Raw genomic sequence first — 26,976 nt, 5'->3', positions numbered from 1 at the left:
TACTGGTAATTTAGAGCGAGAAGAAACCGGAACTGGTCAATAACAGCCAGGTGCATGGTATTGTATCTAGTCTTGGAAAGGAGAGATTGACCGATACGGGTTTTTCAGGACTAATACCGATTATTACTGGTTAGAGGGGGCCGATGACCGTTTTTTGAAGCTGATATTCATTTGCAGTAAAAGTAAAAAAAATGTAATTAAAAACATTGAATAATGCAAACAATGAACTTCATTGGAATGCCTAGAGAATGTTCATTGAAAGACTCTGCCCAACTAAGAGGTGGGTAAGCTTCTCCGCCCTGATGACCTCGTCGAAGTATCCTTGAGCATGATACTAAACCCTACACTGTGGGGAAAAAAAAGCTGTAGACTGGAATAAAATTCAGTTTGATAGCATAAAACTGACCCAATTTTTTTAGTAAATTGGGTCAAATTTACGCTATCAAACTGAGTGTAAATGGTTAGCTCAATTTTATTGAGTAAATTCTATAGGTTGTTTCTTAGTGTATGTTGCTCCTGGTGCTGCGTCACCAGTAGGTACAGTGCATCACAAAAGTGAGTACACCCCTCGCATTTCTGCAGATTATATCTTTTAATGGGACAACACTGACAAAATGAAAAGTAATCTGTGTGCAGCTTATATAATAATTAATTTATTTTCCCCTCAAAATATAGCCATTAATAACTAAAACCCTGGCAACAAAAGGGAGTACACCCCTTTGAAAAATCGGTGTATCTCTATTGGAAAAGTCTCTTAAGATCACAAATAAGTATTTGAATAACCCTAATTGAGTCTTAACATACAGTGGGGCAAATAAGTATTTAGTCAACCACTAATTGTGCAAGTTCTCCCACTTGAAAATATTACAGAGGCCTGTAACTGTCAACATGGGTAAACCTCAACCATGAGAGACAGACTGTGGGAAAAAAAAAACCCAGAAAAACACATGGTTTGATTTTTAAAGAATTTATTTGTAAATCATGGTGGAAAATAAGTATTTGGTCAATACCAAAAGTTCTCATCAATACTTTGTTATGTACCCTTTGTTGGCAATAACGAAGGCCAAACGTTTTCTGTAACTCTTCACAAGCTTTTCACACACTGTTGCTGGTATTTTGGTCCGCTCCTCCATGCAGCTCTCCTCTAGAGCAGTGATGTTTTGGGGCTGTCGTTGGGCAACACGGACTTTCAACTCCCTCCACAGATTTTCTATGGGGTTGGGATCTGGAGACTGGCTAGGCCACTCCAGAACCTTGAAACGCTTCTTACGAAGCAACTCCTTTGTTGCCCTGGTTGTGTGTTTGGGATCATTGTCATGCTGAAAGACCCAGCCACGTCTCATCGTCAATGCCCTTGCTGATGGAAGGAGATTTTCACTCAAAATCTCTCGATACATGGCCCCATTCATTCTTTCCTTTACACAGATCAGTCGTCCTGGTCCCTTTGCAGAAAAACAGCCCCAAAGCATGATGTTTCCACCCTCATGCTTCACAGCGGGTATGGTGTTCTTTGGATGCAATTCAGTATTCTTTCTCCTCCAAACGCGAGAACTTGTGTTTCTACCAAAATGTTCTATTTTGGTTTCATCTGACCATAAAAGATTCTCCCAGTCCTCTTCTGGATCATCCAAATGCTCTCTAGCAAACCGCAGACAGGCCTGGAAGTGTACTGGCTTCAGCAGGGGGACACGTCTGGCAGTGCAGGATTTGAGTCCCTGGCGGTGCATTGTGTTACTGATAGTAGCCTTTGTTACTGTAGTCCCAGCTCTCTGTAGGTCATACACTAGGTCCCCCCGTGTGGTTCTGGGATTTTTGCTCACCGTTCTTGTTATCATTTTGACGCCACGGGGTGAGATCTTGCATGGAGCCCCAGATCGAGGGAGATTATCAGTGGTCTTGTATGTCTTCCATTTCCTAATAATTGCTCCCACAGTTGATTTCTTTACACCAAGCGTATTGCCTATTGCAGATTCAGTCTTCCCAGCCTGGTGCGGGTCTACAATTTTGTCTATGGTGTCCTTCAACAGCTCTTTGGTCTTGGCTATAGTGGAGTTTGGAGCACATTTTTTCCCCTTGCATATTGATATTGTAACGTTGGCTAAGCGGAAGTTTGGCCGCGAAAACAACACACGAGCTTCAACGCCTTTTTCCTCTTTTTCTTTATTAACTTCCCGCCACCTCACCAATGCAAAAACAACAACTTTATACAATGACGCTATCTAGTCCACCAATCGGAGCGTTGCGCTGGTGCACCAGCACACCAATGACAGCCCCGCGTTGGTGCATAAATTTACCCACCGATGACAGCCCCGGCGACGCTACAATATTTTAGTTGTGTCTGTCTCTTAATTCCAGATTGACTGCATCATGTTGAGATCAGGGTTCCGTGTGTAGGGGAAGGGGGGCTATTATGCCCTTGGTTGTGTCGGTCAGTTTATATCTTTGTGCACATTTAAAATTTATGGCACATAATATCTCATAGAGCTGTTATAAACAACTGTTAAATAATCTGTAATATTTATAAAATGGATAGCGAATTATATACTACACGAACTAAAAAACAACGTACTTGGAATTGGTGTCGCAACACTGCAGATTCCTGTGCCCAGCGCAAACTGTTGTTTTTTTCTATGAAGAGTCAAGTGAAATGTAGGAAAGAAAGAGAAACGTCTTGAGGTCGAAACTTGTGGGTATTCTCTTTCGTACTTTTCCCCCTCGACTCTGGATACAAACCGACATTGTGTGTGCGCCGGGCACGAGAATTTCTGCAGTGGAACCACTTCCAGATACGGTACTTTTTTTTTTCAAAGTTGTCAGCACGTCGTGTGTTTGATATCATTGCCAGAAAAACACATTGCAGCTTCGCTTTTAACGCTGTCCTTATAATAACGATCTGCTGCATCGTATATTACTTTGTGACTTTCCACCTCCATGATGAAACGTTCTTTGTCCATGTTCGCTGGTGTTTAAACCGTGAATAAGACTAGTTGCGAGATTGTTGAAATTATTAATAAAAAAAAAAAATAAAGCAAATGTGACACACATAATGGCTCGCTAAAATTTGCTTAAATATATTGTTAAACATAAAGGACGTCAGTCAAGGTCGGCCCCCCCACGTGTTTACCACACCAAATCTGCACCCCCGTGCAAAAAGTTTGGACACCCCTGGCCTATACCATCCGGCGGGCATGCGGCACGCCGGAGATGGTTCGCAGTCAATCCGGAGACCTGACGCGGCCGGTATACGTTGAACAATAGGATATAATGGGAACGGATTGGCTCCGGCGCTATATTTTACCGGAGTCGGACCGGAACCGGAACGATCATGCATCTGGTGTACTTGGGCCCTTACTTGAGTAACATTTTTGGCTACTCTACCCACCTCTGGTTGTGATAAATGACCAATAAAAAAAGTGGATTATCTACACAAATGCAAAGTTAAGGTAGGAAAAGTTTCTTTAAAAATCCAGTGTTTTACTATCTGTACCAAAATATAGCAAAATTGACTTTAACAAACAAAAAATGACAGGATATTAACCTTGATGATCATTGCAGTGCTGTGATTGGCTGTCCAGGTATTATGCTGGGGGAAAAAAGGCGGGTCTTGTTGCCCAACATCAGTTGAGAGAAGTTTCAGTTCATTCACAAAAGTTAAAATGCCCTATGTAGGCACTTTAAAACGACGAGGCAGAGCCGCTAATTTTCTCAGGCGTACTTGTTCACGCTTGCTGCGGTTACTGAAATTCTAAAGATATTGCATTCACAGTGTTCGTGAAAATCAGATCACAAAATGTTTCCCTTTATCCGACGGTACAGAATATGCACCACTCAAATTTGAATAACTCTAAAGCGGTTTGATCAGTTTTTTTTTTTTTCCAAGAGCTAACTAATGGAATCCCTTGAATTTTACAATTGGAAATACATTTCCAATTGAAAAAAAAAAAAAAAATCATTGCAGTGTTTTAAGGATGCCCATGCTCCAGAGCAGAGGCTGGTCTGTGCTGACTGTTACACACTTCCTGGGCTGTCCGGGTGCAACTGACTCATAAGTGTTGGAGGTGCTCACCAGCTTCCCGAACTGCAGGAACTGATTATCTGGACAAAAAACATAAGAACAAATGAATGCAGCTTCCAACCAGACGAACTCATACATTAGAATCAAACTGTGATCACTTTTGCATATTAAACAATGGACAACAAGGGGCGTCAAACCAAAAGTTTGTTTCACGGGCCACATTCATGGCCATTAGATCTCATGTGGGCTGGATCAGTTTATTTTTGAGTAAATAATATGTTTACTAACCCCATATGTAACCCCAGACCATGATTTTGCCACCACCAAACTTCACTGTTTTGTGGCAAAAGGTGGATTTTTCAAATGAATCTTCCATTGAATTACACCACAGTCGCCGCTAATATTGCAGGAGACCTACTGGAGCCCGCATGGATCCGAGATTTACTCAGAAAACAGTGAAGTTTGGTGGTGGCAAAATCATGGTCTGGGGTTACATCCAGTATGGGGGTGTGCGAGAGATCTGCAGGGTGGAAGGCAACATAAATAGTTTGAAATATCAACAAATCTTAGCTGCCTTTTACATTCCTAACCATAAAAAGGGACAAATTCTGCAGCAGGATGTTGCTCCATCGCATACTTCAATCTCTACCTCAAAGTTCCTCAAGGTAAAGAAAATAAAGATCCTCCAGGACTGGCCAGCCCAGTCACCAGACATGGATAGGATGAAAGAGGAAGCATGGAAGACGAAACCCAAGAATGTTGATGAACTCTGGGAGGCATGCAAGACTGCTTTCTTTGATGTTCCTGATGACTTCATCAAAAAATTGTATGAATCCTTGCCGTGCAGTCCTTCAAGCCCGTGGAAGTCATACAAAATATAAACTTTGGATCTCACAGCACCACTACTTAATTTGCTTATCTTACGTAACATATTTTTGTATTTGAAGTACTGGTGGTCCGATAATTATCGGTCCGATAATAGGAATTATGACGTCATCCCGATAAATCCAATAACATTTATAATAGGACCGATAATATGTACTGTTCTGGCTTTACAGTTTACACACTAGTATGGGAAATCAGTTGACCATTTGCGGGGCATTACTCCCACCTGCTGGTCAGAATAATTCACTGCATCTATTTTTTGATAGAGTAGTTTGGTTCAATCACTTACACATTGTGGTGTCTAGTGGTAGCATTGACAGTCGTGAATGCTTTCTGTTACGTTTCCGCCTCGGAAATATATATAAGTATTTTATGTTTACTATAACATATGGATGTGCAATATATGTTTACTTCTGTGGTGAAGGGTAATATGTACAGAACTTCATAAATTGTGTTATAGAAGCCAGCCAATGCTTTAGTAGCTCAAGCTAGTGTGCTATGCTATACATATAATAGTTGTGTATGTAAGTGTATTGTGCAGTTTGTTGTATATTGAGTATTGAATATGTGTATTTTTCTGTTGTACTTTCACAATATTAAGACGAGTGTCTTCCCATAAAAGCAAGAAAAGACCAAGCCTTGTGGTTTATGGAAGTGCATTCATTTTTAGCTGGCTGTTGGGCAGTGCAGAAGTGAAACTGTGCACTGTTTTGTTCATGTCATTGTGAAAAATCTGGTGAGATCAAAGGCAAATCTATGTTGAATCCACCACACATTTTTTTTTTTTTTTTTTTAAACCCTTCAGGTGTTCAAAAGCTCAGATTATACATTTAAAAAATTATATATTTATTATCGGTTATCGATATCGGTATCGGCTTTGAGGAGCAGGACTTAATCGATATCGGTATCGCTTTCAAAAAATGGATATCGTGCACCCCTAATTTGAAGTACATTTTTTGTTCACTTTTCACACTACTTTCTGTAGGCGACCAAACTTTTGTCTTGCCAAAATTTGACCTTTATGTCTTCATTAAATGATAAATCTTTTTTCAGTGAAACAAATATATTTTTATACATTTAACATAATTTGGGAGGGTCTTAGGTTTCATATGAGCCATTTCTGAAACCAATTGAATAATTAAAAGATTCTTAGCAATTGTTTCTATAAAATGGATAAACGACAAGACTTTTGTTGGGGACTTCAGAACTGTAAAAAAGGCAAGATACAACTAGAGGCGTGCGAAATTTCCAATTCTTAGATTATTCGCGATTCGGCCGTGGAAGATTCGAGAACGATTCACAAACATCCAAATTCCGATTATTGAATTATACCAGGTAAAACGGAAATAAAACACAGACAGCACGGTCTTTGGGACGCAATGAGGAATGGACCGAGAGTAAATATCATGTTCAACTCATGCCGCTAGATAAAAAAAACAATCATACCTGACTGCGGCCGACAGCCGCTACAAACAACGGCCAGTTGCTAGTTGCTACAAACATACGGCTACAGTAGATATCATATATATGTAGAACTAGATGCAAAATGACAGACAAAGGCGGTGTTAGAACAAATATTATTGAACCGAGATGCGAAATGACAAACTTTTCGGCGTTAGTAAACAGCCGCCATCTTAAAGCAGTACTAAAGCAGTGACTTCTCTAGAAGGCTCTGTTGTAGCCAACCTAATTAACTTTTTATCTAAAATACTCCTAAATCGGCAGAATCTTGTCTTGAATCTATCTTTAAATGATGAAATAGTTTTAAAACTTTGACAAAAGTAGACAGAAGGGAAATTAGGGAATAACGGGAGCAAGTTTAACAACTGTAACAGTTGATCCACAACATTAAATTAATTGAATGTAGTTTAAAGCTGCTGATACAGAATGGGGACTGGAGTATTTTCTGTTATTTTTGTATACTGTATTTGTTTACTGTTATATGCAAACTTGATACTGAAATAGTAGTTTGGTTTAGCCTAAGAGGATTTTTGAACAATTTTGGAACTTTACAAAACATTTATTCAAAAAAAAAACAAAAAAACAAAAAAAAACAAAACAAAAAAAAAAAGGACGGGGGTGCATCAATAATCGTTTTATAATCGAATCGGAGCCTCTAAATCGTAATCGAATCGTTAGGTGCCCAAAGATTCCCAGCTCTATATACAACCTGTAAGGCCAACTTTGACCTCAAGTGGTCAGTATAGAAATTTCAGAAGCAGTTACAGTACACGACAAAGCAGTTTTCCAATGTTAATCGTTTTAAATTTCTTATTAGAAATCAGACAGACTGTAATTCCATGTGTTAATAAATGATATGAATTTGCATGTTACCACTTCATTTGTTCACACATCATTTGCCTGGAGCAAGTTGAGCAGAAAAGCACCCTGAAAGTGGATGTGTTGGACTGTGTCTAATAGAACAAGGGCAAAACTCGGGAGGCCGACGTAAGACAATCTCTTTCATTTACTTTTCATCACGGGGGACTGCTCTTGCATGTTCCGGCGGTGTGCGGCAAATTAGATGTCAAATAAATAACAAAGAAGCAATTTTTGACCCGACGGTTCTACTACTGAGTCAATTTAAATGTTGGGATCAGCAGGTGTTTAGGCTTAGTGGTCCAAATGATTCAGTGTGGCACAGTTGCACCAATGCTGGGCCGTGAATTCGGTACCCGAGCCTTCAGAAGGGATTTAGCCAACTTAATCCGCCTCTTAATACTGTTACGCTCACACAGCAATTATAAAATAATCACAAATACACAAAAATGCAATGTCTTGCTTTTCTGGAAAATTCTTCGGATAGCTTTTTAAAGAAATACACAGTATTCATCCATGAAAACCTCTGGATACCTCACGATACAATACAAAGCAACTAATAAACAAAAAAACTGGCTATTTTCATCCTTCAGATCTGAGTTTATCACTAGTAGACGTCCAAACCATTTGAAGTGGGAGGGTGGCAGCGAATGAACATTAATTCGCTGCCATCCCTCCCACTTCAAACAGATTGGACGTCTATGGCCGTCAGTGGCAGTCAATGCCAAGCAATGAGTCATTTTGGTGGCATTTCACATAATTTCCTGTTGATTTTGGGGCATTTACAGGTCACTTCCAGTTGATTCCGGGTTACTGAATATAAAGTGTCTCGAGAATGTCCCCCAAAAATTGGAAGTGACTATAAATCAACATGGAAGTAACCTGTAAATACCCTAAAATGAACAGGAAGTGAATCGTAAATGCCCACAAGAGACTGGCTGTGAATGCTCTGGTTTTAGCTCCATTGGCGGAGCAAGACGTTCAGTCATGTCAAAATAAATCAGATGTCTAGTGCCGTCAATGGCAACCAGTGAGCTAACATAGACACTATTCTAATAGAACATTTGTCAGTGCTTAATTTGTAAATCATAAGGTGCCGGAAAGCAAAGTACATATGACAGCGCAGGGATGACGAGACGGGCACAGGTCCCAGAACATACGCAGAAAATGGTGCTGAAAACAACACGCAAATGCCAACTTGCCATGCTGTGGGACTTACAAGCCTCAATTTCAGATAATATCCATGGTATAAACGTTATGACAACAATTTACAATTATTTAGGCTATACTGTGCACAGAACGGGCAATTGCCCACATAACCACAAGTGGGACTTACGGTAAACAGTCAGCAATTAGTTTCTAAACAGGTCTAACTTGTAAAACATAAAAAAAATAAAATAAAATCTGCGATTACAATAAATACCACAACCCGATTCTTTTGTAATTTATCCCCCCCCCCCCCGTCTCCTCTGGCCCCAAAGTTCCCACCACCTTACAAACCCGAATTTCCCATAAGGGTACTGGACTGTTGCTCCGGCTGTTGGTGGTCAACATGGTGAACTTTCATGGCACGCCAGACCCACTTAGAGTGTTTGTTGACAAAAAGCTCAATCTTGGTCTCATCTGACCAAAGCACACGGTCCCAGGCTTCAACTGGGACTGTGTATGGGGTATGGGGATGGGTCAGTGATGCTGTGGGGCTGTTTCGCTTCCAAAGGCCCTGGGAACCTTGTTAGGGTGCAGGGCATCATGAATGCTTTGAAATACCAGGACATTTTAAATCAAAATCTGTTGCCCTCTGCCCGAAAGCTGAAGATGGGTCGTCACTGGGTCTTTCAGCAAGACAATGACCATGGCCAAATCTACACAGAAATGGTTCACCAGACACAAAATCAAGCTCCTCCCATGGCCATCTCAGTCCCCAGACCTTGTTTTGTTGGCAAAAGGGGGTTGTACAAAGTATTAGCACCAGGGGTGCTAATAATTTTGACACACATTACTTGATGTCAAATAATTATTTCTTTATGTGTGATTTTTTCCCCCACTGAATAAATGCACTTGTATTGAAGATTGGATTTTTCTCTTTTTTCCATTAAGGTCCCATATTATTTAAACAAAAAAATATATATATTAGAAGCTAAAAAACACATCTTTTTCAGGGGTGCCAATAATTATGGAGGGCACTGTAGATAGATTAATCGATTACATAAACAATTGATAGCTGCAGCCCTAAAGTAGATTGCATAGGTGGAAAAGTCAAATACAAAATTAAAATACACAAGTTGTTGATCATGAAAAAAAAATCACACTGATGTAACTCCTTCAATGCAATGAAAAAACAAACCCCACAAGAGAACAAAAGTCAGCAAACAATGAAGACAATCGCTTGTCCACAGGCGTCTGCACACATCAAAAGCGCAAAAGGAGCTGCTTCTGCTTCAAAGGCTGCAAAACAAGCAACGTATTAGAGAAGATTGACACAAAACACAAAGAAAAAAAGCAGCCCGGGAAGTTGCTGAATAATAGAGTTGTGCAGAGAGCCTGAACTGCAAGTGTAGAAGGAGAAATATTCAGCGGGAGGTATACTTGCAATATTCAGAAGGAACACCAGGTGCAGTATAGCACAATAAAAGAATGACAGCATGGTCCCTCCACATCTTTACAAGTCCAACACGCACATAAAATACATGTACTGACTAGGCATATATGAGCATTCACACTCTGCAGAAACTTTTGTGTCAAGTCTTTACTAAGGGCATGTAGCCTACAAATGGCTTCATTAGTAATCCTCCCCATCAAAGATGATACCAATCAATAGCGGCCCCCGCTCTTCAGAAGGGGGCTGAGGACCAGCGTCACACCCTCCAGTGATAACAATGGGGATGTTTGCCGCCTGTAATTGCATTTCCAGCACGCCACAGCTGAAAAGGCCCGTCAGCTGTGGAAGGAGGGTGCGTATTTACACAACAAATTACCCCGAGGAGAGGATGACCAACTCACAGAGACTTTTGTGAAAAGGCAAGAGACAAGAGAATTTGGCTATTTTCTGAGAGGAGGGAAGGATTATATGAATACTTCTCCCATGAGAATACAGAGTGAACTACTGCTATGTAATAAAACGTAAAAACTTCTCTAACTACTGCTATGTAATAAAACGTAAAAACTTCTCTAATAAAGATGAAAAAATATCGGACATGCCTTTTTTTTTTAATATATACTGTATATATTTTTTAATTAAATTGTTTTCTAATTGTATTTAACATTCCAGACAAAATGTCTTACACTCATCCAAAGTATTTAGTTTTGGCTTAAAATAGGGCTATCAAGTTTAACGCATTAACGGCGGTAATTAATTTTTTTTTAATTAATCACGTTGAAATATTAAACGCAATTAACGCATGCGCTGCACAACCCACTCACGCATTGTCGCGTTCAGTCTATAATGGCGCCGATTTACCTATATATAAAGCTTAAAGGCACCGTAAAATGAGTAGAGTGAATTTTGGCAGTCTTTGAAGCCTTTTTTTAAATTGGCTTCAGCCTTAAAATCCCTCTCTCAACAATTAGAAATATCGTGGGAAAACAATATGGGGAAGAAAGGTAGTAGTTGATCTTTTTCTTTACACCCTGTTATTTTCCAACGCAGAGAAGATATATCAATTGGTGCCAATACGCACAGTCATGGTTGCACTTCCCATCATGCATTTGGGCAGAATAGTTAAATGGCTACAATATCATTTACTGAAAGCTCAACAAATACACTAGATGGCAATATTTAGTCACAATATACAAAGTCACATTTATCCTTTCAGAATTACAAGTCTTTCTATCCGTGGATCCCTCTCACAGAAAGAATGTTAATAATGTAAATGCCATATTGAGGATTTATTGTCATAATAAACAAATACAGTACTAATGTACTGTATGTTGAATGTATATATTCTTCCGGGTTTTATTCATTTTTTTCTTAAATCATTGCCAAAATGTATATGATCGGGAAAAATTATCGGGAATGATTGGAATTGAACCGGGAGCAAAAAAAAAAAAAGCAATTGGATCGGGAAATGTCGGGATTGGCAGATACTCAAACTAAAACGATCGGGATCGGGGGCAAAAAAACATGATCGGAACAACCCTACTATTTAAAGTATGTTAATAACTATGTACAGTGCTGGCCAAAAGTATTGGCACCCTTGCAATTCTGTCAGATAGTGTTCATTTTCTCCCAGAAAATGATTAAAATTACAAATGCTTTGGTAGTAATATCTTCATTTATTTTGCTTGCAATGAAAACACACAAATTGGAATGGAAAAAACACATTTGTTAGGTTTTGTGTTGTTTTTTTCCTAGTGTGACTTGTCCCTGTGATTACCCATTGATTTCACCTGGTGTGCCTGCTCCTAGTTCATCCTCCTGTATTACCCAGCTGTTCCTCGTTGTCTCGTTACCCCTTGTCTGTATGTGTGTATATAAGCGCCTGGTTTCTTTTCACTCCTTGTTACGTCATTGTCTATGTCAACGTCACTTTCAAGTCCTGTCCAGGCCCTCGTGTACCAGTCCTTCCGTTTAAATAAGTTTTGGTTTGACCATTGCCTCTTTGATCCTCAGTCCTTTTTGTTGTACTTTGTGCTTTTGGTTAGTTGTTATTAAAACGTGTTTTGAGTTCACCGCCACCTGCCTTGCTGCTTTTTGTTTCCCTGCAATTGGGTCCACACCACCTGCCTGCCTGCGTTTTCCCTGACAGAATTAAATTATTATCATTTTGCACAAAACTCCAAATATGGGCCGGACAAAGATATTGGCACCCTTTGAAAATCATGTGATGCTTCTCTAATTCTTGTAATTAACAGTACCTGTTACTTATCTGTGGCACATAACAGGTGGTGGCAATAAATAAAAGGCAGTTTACATGGTGACTCTCTGAGAATGCGGGAAATTTCAAATTTGCATCTATATGGACCCGTCTCCATTCGAACAATGTCGAAATTCCGCATGAAAACGATGTAGTATTCATGCCAGGCCCTAGGGGGCAGTGCAGATTTGCAAGGCGACAGCGAATGATGCACTTTGACCTCAACACGATCCTCAGCCCGCATGCCCACCCACTCGAAGCAATTACTTTTTTCTTTTGTTCAAAAAGGCACAAAAATGGAAACATTCAACATATTTAATTTAAAAATATTATTAAAACAGAACATTAAAGCCGACATTCCGCCATATTTGCTGTTTTTAATGTTTAGTAGCACCAACGCGCACGCCCAATGTGACGTGTACGAGTGCTGACGTTATCGGCGCGGTCTCGTGCCGCGGGAGCTTTTGATATTCATGTGGAGCAAGCCCCCCTCAATCCCCCGCAATCGAATTTTTTCCACTTTGGAGGCAGGATTCAGGATTTTTCGGCTTCGCCGACACCTAATGCACGCGAGGCGATTCCGCTACTCAGTCATTGCGTCTTTGTGTCGCGGAGTCGCCATGTAAACTGCCCCTTAATCACACGTGCAGCCAGTTAAAATTGATTAAAGTTGACTCAACCTCTGTCCTGTCCTTGTGTGTGCCACATTGAGCATGCAGAAAAGACCAAAGAAATTTCTGAGGACTTGAGAAGCAAAATGGTGAGGAACCATAGGCAATCTCAAGGCTACAGGTCAATTTCCAAAGACCTGAAGGTTCGTGTGTCTACTGTACGAAATGTCACCAATAAGTGTAAAGCCCATGGCACTGTGGCTAACTTCCCTAGATGTGGACGGAAAAGGTGGATAAAGAACCTCGACTAACATCCAAACAAGTTTAAGCTGTCCTGCAGTCAAAGTGTACAACAATGTCAACCCGTATTATCCGTCGGTGTCTGAATGAAAAGGAACTCTATGGTAGCATACCCAGGAAAAACCCACTTCTGACCCTGAGACATAAAAAAAAAAAAAAAACAGGCTGGAGTTTGCCAAAACTTACCTGAAAAAGCCAAAAATCGTTTTGGAAGAACTTTCTCTGGTCAGATGACACAAAAGTAGAGCTTTCTGGGAAAAGGCATCAACATAGAGTTTACAGGGGAAAAAAACAAGGCCTTCAAAGAAAAGAACATGGTCCCGACAGTCAAACATGGTGAAGGTTCCCTGATGTTTGGGGTTGCTTTGCTACCTCTGGCATCGGACTGCTTGACCGTGTGCATGGCACTATGAAGTCTGAGGACTACCAAAAAAATTTGCAGCATAATGTAGGGCCCAGTGTGAGAAAGCTGGGTCTCCCTCAGAGTTCATGGGTCTTCTAGCAGGACAATGACCCACACACCTGTGGAGAGATCTGAAAATGGCAGTTTGGAGAAGGCACCCTTCAAATCTCAGAGACCTGGAGCAGTTGGCCAAAGAAGAGTGGTCTAAAATTCCAGTAGAGCATTGTAAGAAACTCATTGATGGATACCGGAAGCGGTTGTTTGCAGCTATTTTGTCTAAAGTTTGTGCTACCAAGTATTAGGCTGAGGGTGCCAATACTTTTGTCCAGCCCAGTTTTGGAATTTTGTGTAAAATAATAATGATACCCCCCCACACACATTCTGTTTTGTGTTTTTCCATTGCGAGCAAAATTAATGATAATCCAAAGCATTTGTAATTGCTATCATTTTCTGGGAGAAATTGAGCATTATCTGACAGAATTACAGTGGTGCCAATACATTTGGCCAGCACTGTAGACGCATAGTGATGACATCATTGCCCATAGTTGTGGCATTGCTACATTGTGGCACTCAACATAAAAAGTGCTCCAACAGTATGTGTATTGTTTATCGATTTATTCGTTGCAATCAGTAACTGAAGTCCTAAGATGAAAACCAACAGATGAGCACACAACAGAGGGAAAAAGGGACACACAAAAAGGGTCCGTGACAGTAGGTCGGGATTAATTAAAAAACAAACAAACAAACAAAAAAAAAAAAAACGAAGGAAAAACACGTTGAGAGGCACATGAACAAAGAATAATACGGCAAGCAACGAAGGGATCAAGAATACAAACTGTCAAATGGCAGCAAGTCAATATCTCGGCAAGCCGCCTAGGATCAGTTTAAAGACACTGCTTATGAGCTGGAATTGGATGCAGGTATGACATCTGGAACTCAACCTACATCTCTGTAACAAAACAATCTGACCATAGCAGAATGTGACAAAATCATGCCAGTCGTCATACTAGCTTTGCGAGTATGGACCACAGCTATTCTCACAGTACAACCCAACCGCGTCAACCCCCCAAGTGTGCATTGCCCTCTGTAGGTCAAAACATGTACTAAATATTGTACATTTTTAAATCCATTGCAATACTTGATATGTTTCTAATAAAATATTCTAGTAAAAGAGAACAATTGTGGCTCTTTAGAGCCTACAAGTCTTGAAATGCGGGGTTCCCTTTAACTCATTTGCTCCCAAAAACGTATAAATACGTTCTATTTTTAATTGTTTCAGTGTCCCAAAAACGTATTTATACGTCTTTTACGTTTTTTCAAAAAAAATATCTCTAGGTTCTGATGCAAGTTCGCTCCAAAGCACAATGCTGAAAATCCGTTTTAAAGCAAAACTGGCCACTGGAGGGCAGTAGCGCATTTGGTAAGAACTCAAATCGGACCGTGAAAGGAAATGAATGAAAAGAAATAGTCAGGAAATGGAAGTTGGAAGAAGTAAGAAGCGTAAGAAAAATGTGGAGAACAATGGAAAACACAAGGCACATGCACACACAAGTTCGCTAGGTGAATTCTGTTATGAGGTAGTGGTCACTACATAAGAAAGATTCAAAAAAATCTATCTTGGTGCGACAGACAGGCGGTGATGAGGGGAAAATTTACCCCGTCTGCCGATACAGCCGCGGCCACAACAGCGTCATCTCTCAGTTCAATAGTTTAGTTATGAGTAAATAAATTGTTACTTTGCTATCAAAAGCTCTATTTGTCTTGTTGTTTATGTCATTTTATAGAAGGAAAACATTATTCAGATGTTTGGGATGTCACAAAAGCAAAAAATAGCTGTGTTAAAGTCAAAGTTATGTTTGAAATGTACTGTATCCTTTTACAAAAAGCTCAATTTCTGTTTTTTCATCAGAAATTGGAAAATGTAATTTAATTAGCTCAAATTAAGCTATTTTCTAGTGCTGCAACGATTAATCGATGAACTGGAGTATTCGATTAGAAAAAAAGATTCGAATTAAATTTTACTGCTTAGAGTAGTCGTTTAATTAGAGTGGCGTTGTAATGGTTTGTTTTGAAAGTGTTTGCATTCAGTTTTATTGATTTGGGTGGATACACTGCCCTCTATTCTGCCTCCTTTCACATGGCTGAATCCAGTTGCTCCCTGTTAAGACCAACATAAGCAAAGTTTTTGTTTGAACTAATGATTTTTTAATGCATTGCGGACCGTGAAAGGAAATGAATGAAAAGAAATAGTCAGGAAACGGAAGTTGGAAGAAGTAATAAGCGTGAGAAAAATGTGGAGAACAATGTTAACACAAGGCACACGCCCCACACAAGTTCCATAGGTGAATTCTGTTATGAGGTAGTGGTCACTACAAAAGAAAGATAAAAAAAAATCTATCTTGATGAGACAGACATTCGGTGATGAGGGAAAAATTTACCCCGTCTGCCGATACAGACGCGCCCACAACAGCGTCATCTCTCAGTTCAATAGTTTAGTTATGTGTAAATAAATTTTTACTTTGCTATCAAAAGCTCTATTTGTCTTGTTGTTTATGTTATTTTGTAGAAGGAAAACATTATTCAGATGTTTGAGATGTCACAAAAGTAAAAAATAGCTGTGTTGAATTCAAAGTTATGTTTGAAATGTATGCTTTTACAAAAAGCTCAATTTCTGTTTTTCATCAGGAATTGGAAAATGTCATTTAATTAGCTCAAATTAAGCTATTTTCTAGGGCTGCAACGATTAATCGATCAACTCGAGTATTCGGTTATAAAAAAAGATTCGAATTAAATTTTACTGCTTCGAGTATTCGTTTAATTAGCGTGGTGTTGTAATGATTTGTTTTGAAAGTGTTTGCATTTAGTTTTATTGATTTGGGTGGATACAGTGCCCTCTAACCTGCTTCATTTCACATGGCTGAATCCAGTTGCTCCCTGTTAAGACCAACATAAGTGAAGTTTTTGTTTGAACTAATGTTTTTTTTAATGCATTCACAAAGTAGTTTATAAGTATATTTAGCCGTTTATTGTGGGAATATGTGTCTGGACCATTTGTTTAGGGCATTAAAAAAAAGTTAGCGTTTTATACCATTTAAGCTAGCAGATTTTTGCTATGTAAGTTAGCCAATTGTTGTTTTGTTGTACAGAGATCCTAATTTTTTTTTTTAGGCTTAGCTTAGGTATTTTAAGGTATTTTAGGTATTTTAATTTTTTATGTTCCTTATCAGATTACTCGATTATTCAAACAAACTAGTTCATCGATTAATCGACTACTAAAACATTCGATAGCTGCAGCTCTACTATTTTCTAATGCTGATTTCTAAACAATGGAAAAAGACATGAACTTCCTTATTTTTCCCTGCTGAAAGAATCTTTCTTTTGGTGGGTTCCATGTTTATATAGCAATAGAACAGAATTTTCTGTGGGCCTTGCAAAATCAGTCAAAATCCAGTAAAACGGCCAGGAGCGAAGGGGGGTTGCTCCGGTGAAAATGGCTGGGAGTGGATTAGATAAGAAGGCTGGTGAATATCACATCCTCAATGAGACACTAGTCCTTTTTCTGTTTATGTACTATTATTTATTGGCCATGGCCTAACCTGATGACCGGGCTTGCACTGTCAGCACCATCTGCTTCACCAGCATATCCACTTCAATTAAATGTTTATGATGCCGCCACTGGATTTGTTTAAGAGCACGTGGAAAAGAGTTCATGGCTTAAGTTGACCTTCAAGTTACTAAGTTGTCCCTGGTATTAGTCAATCAGTCAGGGACAGTTACAAATGATGAGTTGTGTTGATAGGGGCTTGAAGGTGGTGGTGATTGTGGGTAATAAGACGGTGTCCTTGTGTTAGATTTAATGGAGGGCTTTTGAAGTGTGCAAGCAGGAGGACAAGGTCGCAGCTAATAGGCGTTCTGGTTCAAAAAGTGTGCATGTGTACGTACATACGTGCACTACTGTAACTGAAAGCTTGAAAACTATCCACTCCCGCAGTCAAACATGATGATTACAAGGAAATGAAAGCCAGGGGTAGCCGTGGAGTGGAGCGTCATGCTGAGCAAAGAGGTGGACAAAAATAAAATGAATAACAAAAATGCAAAAGAACAGAGAAGGTCGGGATCTGGATTTGCATTTGCATTACAAAAATATATATTTAGAAATGTCCACCTTTGGCTACCCCAACTGTGGCATATGCATCTTATCTGTTAGGCATAATAGATAAAACACATACATAAAAAAATACTAGTGAAAACTGAACAGGCCTTCGCTTTAGTGTTTCATCTTAGCTGTAGTGCAACACTTAAAAGTTGTAGTGCAAAGGCGAAGAAAGTCTGTTTTATGGCTCCAGATTTATACACACAAAAAGGGCTCAAGGGTGTGTGCTCATGTGTGTGTTGACTGCACATCCCTGCAAAAATCCCCTCATGATAATTTCCCTGCTGCCTTAATAGTTCAGAGTATTTGATCTGCTTCTTTTCCCCCATCACACACAATTTTAGGAAATGGTTACTAAGTGTTTAAATCTATTAGGCACGCTCCAAAATGTTTGCTCTTTGACTCGATAGGTTGCCAAACTGCTGCAATTCAGTTGAATGAATCTTAGTTCCTCATTTAGACAGACAGGTAATCCCTGGGTTACGAACAAATTCCGTTCCTATGCTGACGATGTAACCCATTCGAATTTCCGCATAAGTCGGAATGAACTCTTTAACGTGCGTACCACAGGAGAAAAAGTCTTAAATAGCATTATTATGTGAATTAGAATCATATTTTGAGAGGATTCGACTATATACAACAATTTAGCAAAGCGCAGATGACAAGAAATTAGTCTTTTAATCTGCCGGTTTGCCACGCCTACCATTATAAGGCTCGAGCGACCCCAACGGATGGATGACGTCAGCGGGAGAATGGGCTCATCGGTTTTACTATTCAATATTTTAACGTGATTAATTAAAAAAAATAATTACCGCCCGTTAACGAGTTCATTTTGACAGCCCTATAAAAATAAGATACAAGAAGGTACTGTTTATTCGACTAAAAAAATGACTGGAGACAAAATGGCAGACGAGACTCTGGTGTCGTAAAGTCGAGTACGTCATGACCCGGGGACTACCTGTACTGTGACCTACAGTATCTATGCTATATCCTAGTCTCGTTTTGATAACTATGTCATGATGTTGAGAGTAAATGCATTTTGAACATTTTGACAGGATGTTATTGTAAAGTACAGGAAAGGTTTTTTTCAGGGTCATTCAGAGACTCAATGGCATCCAATGTCATATTCATGTGAATGTGATAGAGGATGATTGCACTGCCACTTGCTTGTGGGGTACAGAAAGGGCAATGGAATTTAAAATGAGAGGGAAAATGAGGCAGAGAAAGGCTTATTTTGCAAATAAATTGGCAGGGGTCTAAAAGCGTTACTGTAGGCAGGGCCAATTAAACAAGCTGAGAGGCCTGCGAGCATTTCTGCGTGGGTTCATGGCCGTGGTTTTCGCTAATCAAGAGTGCAGACAACTCAGCTAGAGTTTGCATAATCATTGGCATTAGCAGCCAAATGTGAGCTACGGCGTAATTGAATTAGGGAGTCGGCTATGAAGACCTGAAATATTACTTTTCATTGTGGGCTATAATACGATAAAGCTGTGTTTTAGGCATTTTTAAACCTGATGACTGAATGAAATTTATAATACAGTGGTACCTCTACATACGAAGTTAATCCGTTCCAGGACCTTGTTTGTAAGTCGAAATGGTCGTATGTCGAGCAGGATTTTCCCATAGGAATACATTATAATTCCATTAATTCGTTCCACAGCCCAAAAACCTTCACTAAATCCTTAAAAAATACTGCTGGTATTATTACAAATGGCAATTACACATAGCAAAACAAATACATTATAAATCAAAATCGGAATAATAATAATAATAATAATTCCTGTTCCTACGTTTTTTGCTGACCCTGAACGCACCGCGGGGCTGACGTGCCAGAGACAGACCGGTGAGCTTGAGTTTCACTTTCACTTTGAATGTTTTCTTGAGAACACCGTCAATTGCCGCAGACAGAAGGTGTTTTTGTTTTGAATAAGTTGTGAAATAAATGATAAAAACGTGGCGAAGTTGGCGATTTCTCTGGAGATGTTACCACAATAAGAATTGTCAGCTTAACTTATAAAGACTGGCGAACGATGGTCGGAGGAGGACCGTGGAGATGTATTGTTGAGCCATTTCACGGATGCCCACCCTACGCTCATATTTTTCTGTCATTTGCATCTTCGTTTAGAAGGTAAGCGTCAACTTTTTCCTTGTTTCACCACCTGTACCAACCTTATCTGAAACCAGTGTTGATTTGTCACACAAGAAAATCCGCTGTGCATTCGTCTGCGGTGCTGCCATTGTCGTCGTATTTCGAGCATGTCGTCGGCTGTAGAAACAAATGGCGAGTCAAATTTTACGTCGGATGTCGAAAAGTTCGTGTGTCGAAGCGATCGTATGTAGAGGTACCACTGTACAAATTAAAAGAAGACTCCCAGTTACGTCAATACAGGTAATCCCAGGGTTACGACGTACTCGACTTGAGCGATTTCGACTTTACGAACGAGTCTCGTCTGCCATTTTGTCTCCAGTCGTTTTTTGTTTTTTTTTAGTCGAATAAACAGTACCTTATTGCACCTCACAGTATCTTACTTTACTTTAATAAAATGGCATGTTCTCTTTTCGAAATGTGAAGTTGTTCGGCTTGACAGAGAGCAAACAAGGCAACTGTGCTTTTTGAAGCTTTTGACTTCCTTCACTTTTTTGACAATTTGTAAAGGTGTAACACACATACAGTGCCCTCCATAATTATTGGCACCCCTGAAAAAGATGTGTTTTTTAGCTTTGAATATTTTTTTATTTTATTCAAATAATATGGGACCTTAATGGAAAAAAAGAGAAAAATCCAACCTTCAATACAAGTGCATTCATTCAGTGGGGAAAAAAATCCCACATAAAGATAAAGTTATTTGACATCAAATAACGTGTGTCACAATTATTAGCACCCCTGGTGTTAATACTTTGTACAACCCCCTTTTGCCAACAAAACAAGGTCTGGGGACAGAGATGGTCATTGGAGGTGCTTGATTTTGTGTCTGGTGAACCATTTCTGTGTAGATTTGGCCATATGTTTAGGGTCATTGTATTGCTGAAAGACCCAGTGACGACCCATCTTCAGCTTTCGTGCAGAGTGCAACAGATTTTGATTTAAAATGTCCTGGTATTTTAAAGCATTCAAGATGCCATGCACCCTAACAAGGTTCCCAGGGCCTTTGGAAGCGAAACAGCCCCACAGCATCACTGACCCACCCCCATACTTCACAGTGGGTATGAGGTGCTTTTCAGCATGCACATCTTTCGTGGCACGCCAGACCCACTTAGAGTGTTTGTTGCCAAAAAGCTGAATCTTGGTCTCATCTGACCAAAGCACACAGTCCCAGTTGAAGCCCCAATACCGCTTGGCAAACTCCAGACGTTTGCGTTTATGATTGTAAGTGTCTGCCTCCGTGCATGCCTCCCAAACAACTTGTTGGCGTGTAGACAGCACCTCATACCCACTGTAAGTTATGGGGTTGGGTCAGTGATGCTGTGGGGCTGTTTCGCTTCCAAAGGCCCTGGGAACCTTGTTAGGGTGCATGGCATCATGAATGCTTTGACATACCAGGACATTTTAAATCAAAGTCTGTTGCCCTCTGCCCGAAAGCTGAAGATGGGTCGTCACTGGGTCTTTCAGGAAGACAATGACCCTAAACATATGGCCAAATCTACACAGTGATGGTTCACCAGACACAAAATCAAGCTCCTCCAATGGCCATCTCAGTCCCCAGACCTTGTTTTGTTGGCAAAAGGGGGTTGTACAAAGTATTAACACCAGGGGTGCTAATAATTGTGACACACATTATTTGGTGTCAAATATTTTTTTCTTTATGTGGGATTTTTTCCCCCACTGAATGAATGCACTTGTATTGAAGGTTGGATTTTTGTCTTTTTTTTCCATTAAGGTCCCATATTATTTGAATTAAAAAAAAATATTAGAAGCTAAAAAACACATCTTTTTCAGGGGTGCCAATAATTATGGAGGGCACTGTATGAACACTCATGTTCAAAACGCCACACATTTTAATAATGAAACACTTGACGCAAAACAATTGGTTTTCAAACGTCCATCTAGTCTAATCGATATGTAAATTTAGTAGATCAAATTTGACTGACAAAAGTTAGCTAGCTTAAATGCTATGAATGCTAACATATTTACAATTCTCATAGCAAACCGCTCACACCTAATTCCACAAACTGTAGCTGTAAATTTGATTACAAATGCATTCACAGACATATATTAGCTGAAACAACTTACAGTCTTATGTCAGTCAAACCAGAGTGCAGCTGTCCTTTGACCATGGCAGATGAGAGTCTGCTCTAAATCATAAGGCCACAGTCCAGCCAGACCCAACGCTGCCACCAGAGGTCAGTGTATATGTAGTTTTTATATGTACATAGTATAAATGATGTGAGAGGACAGACAAAAGATCCCCCAGATGTGAATGACTGAGAGTTACAGGGTCACCACAACCTTATCGTATCCGGAGAAGACAAACATCAAGAAGGTCACGCTGACGTAGGGGCTCTACGTGCGCGTCATGCAGCTGACTGAGCGACATGGACACTGAGTAAGCGAGAAAAGCAGGGGATGGCCAAGACATCTGGACCACCAAATCCTACCATCAGCTCTTCTGGTAACCGAAAATGGACAGTCCAGAACAATGAAATGACATCCTCCCTTAAACAAGCAACACAAGGAACATCTGATAACGGAAGAACCCGCGACAGAGAAGTTGACACTCAGCACTTACGTGGCGCTGAGGCTGGCAAAATCCTCAACTCTCGTTGCCCTGACAACAGTCCTGCCCAATCCACAAGGGACAATAACCCTAAACAACGCCCAAACATGCCCTTCTTCCGGACCACAGCCCACCTCACCCGAGCCTTTAAAAGACTCAATGTTTAACTAATCGTAGTCACTTTTCTCGGGAATCTTTTGTTGGCCTCTGATATGGTGACCCTGGATCCAGCCTTCCTTTTCGTCTGGGTCTGTTTGCTGTTTTGGCGTTGCTGTCTGATTGCTGTCGACTTGGAATAAATTGTCAGCTTGTGTTTCTAAGCCTTTTTCCAGCTTTTAAAATGGAGTCAGTACAAGGGGGTTAAAACTAAGGTGAACAGACAAAGTTTGGCCTTTTGGCCAGGTTGTTGGTGTTACGCCGCCCTGGGTCGTTGGAATTGCGCTAGCGGGGTTCCGGCGGTTCGACTGCTGTGATACTGGCAATTTGGCTAAAAGGTCAAATTCCAACACAGAACACAACTAAACAATCCAAAAATTGACAGAATTGTAAACTGATCAATCAGTTATAATGCATATCCCCAGCTACTTGGTTGGGAAGCTCCATGGTAGGCTTGCGTGACACAAAGGCATACAATCTCCATCGCAGATATCCCTCAAACAGTAGTTCAAAGCCCAACTGATTAAAAATACATGATGACTTTTGGGTTGCTCATCACAGCCTTGCTGGCCCCTTGGAGACGTTATGCCCGCTCACATCAAGAACTCATTAGAATGCTTGCTTTAAGAATGTAAAGTTCAGCATTAGATCATGTTGTTTTGAGTTAAAGTTTTAATTTAAGATGAGTCTAACAGAGATCGCATTTTTTAAGTTGTTGCCACCCCCAGGGTAAAGTGCACGAGGAGCCCGAGTACTCTCAACCCAGGATCATTTTATCATGTTCACATTTTTGACGTATGTCTTTAATAATTCACACCGTTGCAGAGTTAGATTAGACGTAGAACGCTGACTGAACCGAGGGGCTACAGTCGGAGGATGCAAAATGTCAGTTTGGATTTTCATCAAAGTTGCTCCCGAGTATCTCTTCTGTGAATTTGCAATTTTTATTTTTAAATTACAACCTTTTTTCCTTGATTTTATATTTACTTCCGGGTGCTGACTACAGAAGAACAGTACTTTCTGCCCATTTTCATTTGATTTTTGTCTTTTTCTCCTCTATTGTATTTTTTATTTAAACAGTTGTCGGTATTTCTTTTTAAAGTCTCTTAGGGATAGTCAAGACGGGTAACGATAAAAAATATAGGGGGTGTAGGAAGAGGAACCGATGAATGTTTGCTTCATGAATAGTTGATTGCTGTCTTGACAAGATTGCTCTTCTTACTTCAAATAAAAACTTCATTAGTGCACGGAAAGGCATATACATTTGCCTACATGCATGCTAAATTAGATGGGGGTGATGTAGTCTGGCTTTTAGCATGAAGGCGAGACATGAGGGAACTCTGACGTGCCGTCATTGTGTCAGAATAGATATGTGAATGAATGTTTGAGGTGATGTTGTGAAAAAAATTGACCGTTGGCCATTCACCGCCATAGACCTCCAGTCTTTTAGTGATAAACTTACAGCATAAGGATGAATATAGCTTCCCCGATAGCAGGTGACTGTCTGCCGGATCCGGCGTCAGCTTGCCCGATCCGCATAGCAATCACACCTGCTGAATGTCAGTGCGCCAGATGCGGCGGTGATCATCAATTTGACAGTCCAAACCCAATAGCAGGTGACTGTGGGCCAGATCCGGCGTCAGCTCGCCAGGTTCACACAGCAATCACATCTGCTGAACGCCTCAGTGCCCCAGATGCGGCCCGGATCATCAATCTGACAGTTCAAATGATAGGTTACGCGGACCGTGCAGACCGGACACTTACATACACATTCATTTCTCCGGGGAGAGTTGCGCCGGCCCGGCTCCCCCGTTTTTAATGCGTCACACACCACGGGGTGGCGGCGTAGGGTCGGTCGCCAGCGGGCTTACACTCAGGAGGGATTCACACGATTACTGGGTTCTAGATAACACAGCTGATTTGTGTACACTCTACCCCTTTCAATCACTTAGCTTATAGACTCCCCAACCCTTGTCCCCTTCTTTCCCTGGTCAACAGGCCCCCCACATGGTGTCAACCGAAAATACATCCAGCTGACGATAGCACCAACATGTTAGTAGTTAGTGTAGATGTTCAATGTATTTCTTGTTGTTGTGTTTCTTTTCTTCTGTTCCCCCATAACCCCTTCCTGTTCGCTGTTTTGTCATAATAAATGAGGTATGTGAATGATCACAATGGGAGTATGTCATACTCTCAATGTGAAACATTAAAACTGTTCAGACCAACCGGGCACTCAGACGTCCATTCTCCGTGTCAAACAGCTGAACAGGACAGGTTAAAAAAAACATTAAAAAATGATAGGTTACGCGGACCGTGCAGACCGGACGCGCAAAAAATCTGAAATTGAACGGTCGATGTCACAACAACGCACACCTTGAAGGCGGGCATCGGCTGCGACACTAAACAGGAGAACATGCAGGATTCAGGTGTTTGGTAGAATATCCTAGAATGATTTCCTGACCAATATATCGATAATCGTTGTATCGCCATAACGTGAGATCGTTAACGTGAGCTTTGTATCGCAAATCGTATCGTATCATGAGGTACCAAGAGGTTCCCACCCCTACTGTAACAGTCAAATTACATTTCTAAATTCCTATTTTTACATTCTTGAAGTATCTCTTCATACCACGGCGCGATGTTCTGAACACAGTGTGCAAGTATTGTTTCGTGCGTCTGGTTATCATCAACACATTTAAATTGGACTCACAATTAAACATACCCTGGATACAAAATCAAAGAGTCAATACACAATATAGGGTTAATCAAACCACAAAAAACATAATGAGCTAGAATAGAATCATTACCCCGCCCACACACACACTTCAAATTCAAACATGTTTACAAACATTTTCAAGGACACTCACAGTCTGCTTACTCAAGTGTATAGACTCTCGGAAACATGCACCTAATCTGAATGGATGCCCACCAAGAAGTAGACACACAATCCCTCTTGACAGACGGTCCAGCTTCCCCTCGGGAAGGAGTCAGTTTCGTTGGTGCCAACTCATTAAGAAGCCAGCTGGTTATGAGGCTAGGTTTGGGGATAAGACCACGGGGCTCCTCACATGAACTGATTGGTTTTTAGCGCGCAAGACTATGTTAGATTGTGCAACCTTTTGCATCCAGCATTCTTTTGGTTGGCGCATACAAAGCATGTTCTTGTTTATTAACCATGCATGCACTCAGATAGTGCAAAACCGTTTTTTGTTTGTAGATTTGACATGCCAAAATGTTGTAGTATTTACAGGATGAATTATTTTAGCAGTGCAAGGGGTCGTATTGAGCAATGCAACCCACTAGGTGTCACTAAAATCAACAACTTAAACTTGCACAGAATTCCATAGTGCCTCATATAATAAGATTAATAATCTTGCTTTATTATGAACGGTGGTGGCACCAAATGATTGGATTTCTCTCTTTTTTTTAACCTCATAAGAACTTCAATCCCTGCAATATGTTTATCATGCACTACTAGTTTTATTTAGATATGTATGAGGAAAAAATATTGTAAGTATTATTATTAGCGGACTTTTGCTATGCAAGTGATCCAGTTGTTGTCGACTTTTAAGTTCTTAGTAATCTATTGTACAGTGCTGTTTTATTGTAATCTTTTGTTCTTTTTTGTCTTTTTGTGTCTTTGTCTTACCTGCCTAGGGACTGCGGATGTAAATAGCGTACCGCTCTAATGCTATTTTTAGACCGTGACGTCGCACCATAAAGCAGAAGTGGGACATTATAGACACACCCTGGCACACAAACCATTATATTTCTGCTAGTTCTCTCCGGTAATCTTCCAAAAACGAACATGCCGATCAAACACTGCTGCTATGGAACTTATAGAAACGACTCTAGACATTACGACCGTCCACATATGAAAGATGTTTTCTTCATACCTTTCCCGAAACCAAAGACTCAAAGGAAAAAATGTGAACAACCAGCTTGTGCGGACGTTCGAAAGACCAGTTTAACGACAGCGAGGTGAAGTCATTCACCTTCATATGCAGTAAACATTTTGTTGGGGGTCATGGTTCTACAAATGACAATCCCGAGCCATTGCCTGCTACAGCGTCCCCTGAAGAGGTAAGCCATTTTGATATTTTTACTTGTTTTTTAGCGTGGCGTTTTGCCGTGCTGCTTCTGTCTGACAATGAATGACCTGAAAAAAATTAAACTGGTATCTGACCGCCACCGTTTTTAACTTTTCTGTTGTAAAGAAACAACTAAGTAAGGGGGAAGGGTAAATAAATTAACAGAATTAAGCTTTGTTATTAATGAAAAAATAAAAAGTGTTCGTTGGCTGTCACTGAGTAGCATTTGCGATCGCTATACAAAACTAACAATATAAATTAACACCAAGAACGGTCAGAGACGTAAGACAACCGGAGGATATAATATATAAGAAAGACAGGGCATATTGGGGTAAAGGATAGCTTATTGAAACAGGAGAACGTCATTGTCAGTGGCATAAGGAAAAAGGTGTTAATCAGCTCGGCTCTTTTTCACCCCTTGACACAAAAGCGATCTCTTTAATTGAACATTTTTGGATGTTCTTCCACATCTAGA

The 26,976-nt window shown here is 40.3% G+C and overlaps 1 protein-coding gene across 7 annotated transcripts in view; it reads right to left on the bottom strand.

Annotated features, from left to right (window-relative positions):
* Positions 1-1,088: 1,088 nt before the first annotated feature.
* tpk1 (thiamin pyrophosphokinase 1) overlaps positions 1,089-26,976 on the bottom strand; it is an 83,913-nt gene continuing 58,025 nt past the window's right edge. For 3 of the 7 annotated variants that reach the window (XM_057824898.1, XM_057824896.1, XM_057824897.1), the window contains exon 9: positions 1,091-4,095. In XM_057824898.1, the coding sequence (XP_057680881.1) occupies positions 3,950-4,095 (146 nt within the window). In that variant the 3' untranslated portion in view covers positions 1,091-3,949. Of the gene's footprint in view, positions 4,096-26,976 lie in introns of all 7 variants that reach the window. The other 4 variants (XM_057824895.1, XM_057824901.1, XM_057824899.1 and 1 more) reach the window with 2 other exon arrangements.

This window comes from Corythoichthys intestinalis, chromosome 20, assembly GCF_030265065.1.
Source record: "Corythoichthys intestinalis isolate RoL2023-P3 chromosome 20, ASM3026506v1, whole genome shotgun sequence".
Lineage (NCBI taxonomy): Eukaryota > Metazoa > Chordata > Actinopteri > Syngnathiformes > Syngnathidae > Corythoichthys > Corythoichthys intestinalis.
This window is presented reverse-complemented; position numbering and strand designations above follow the sequence as displayed.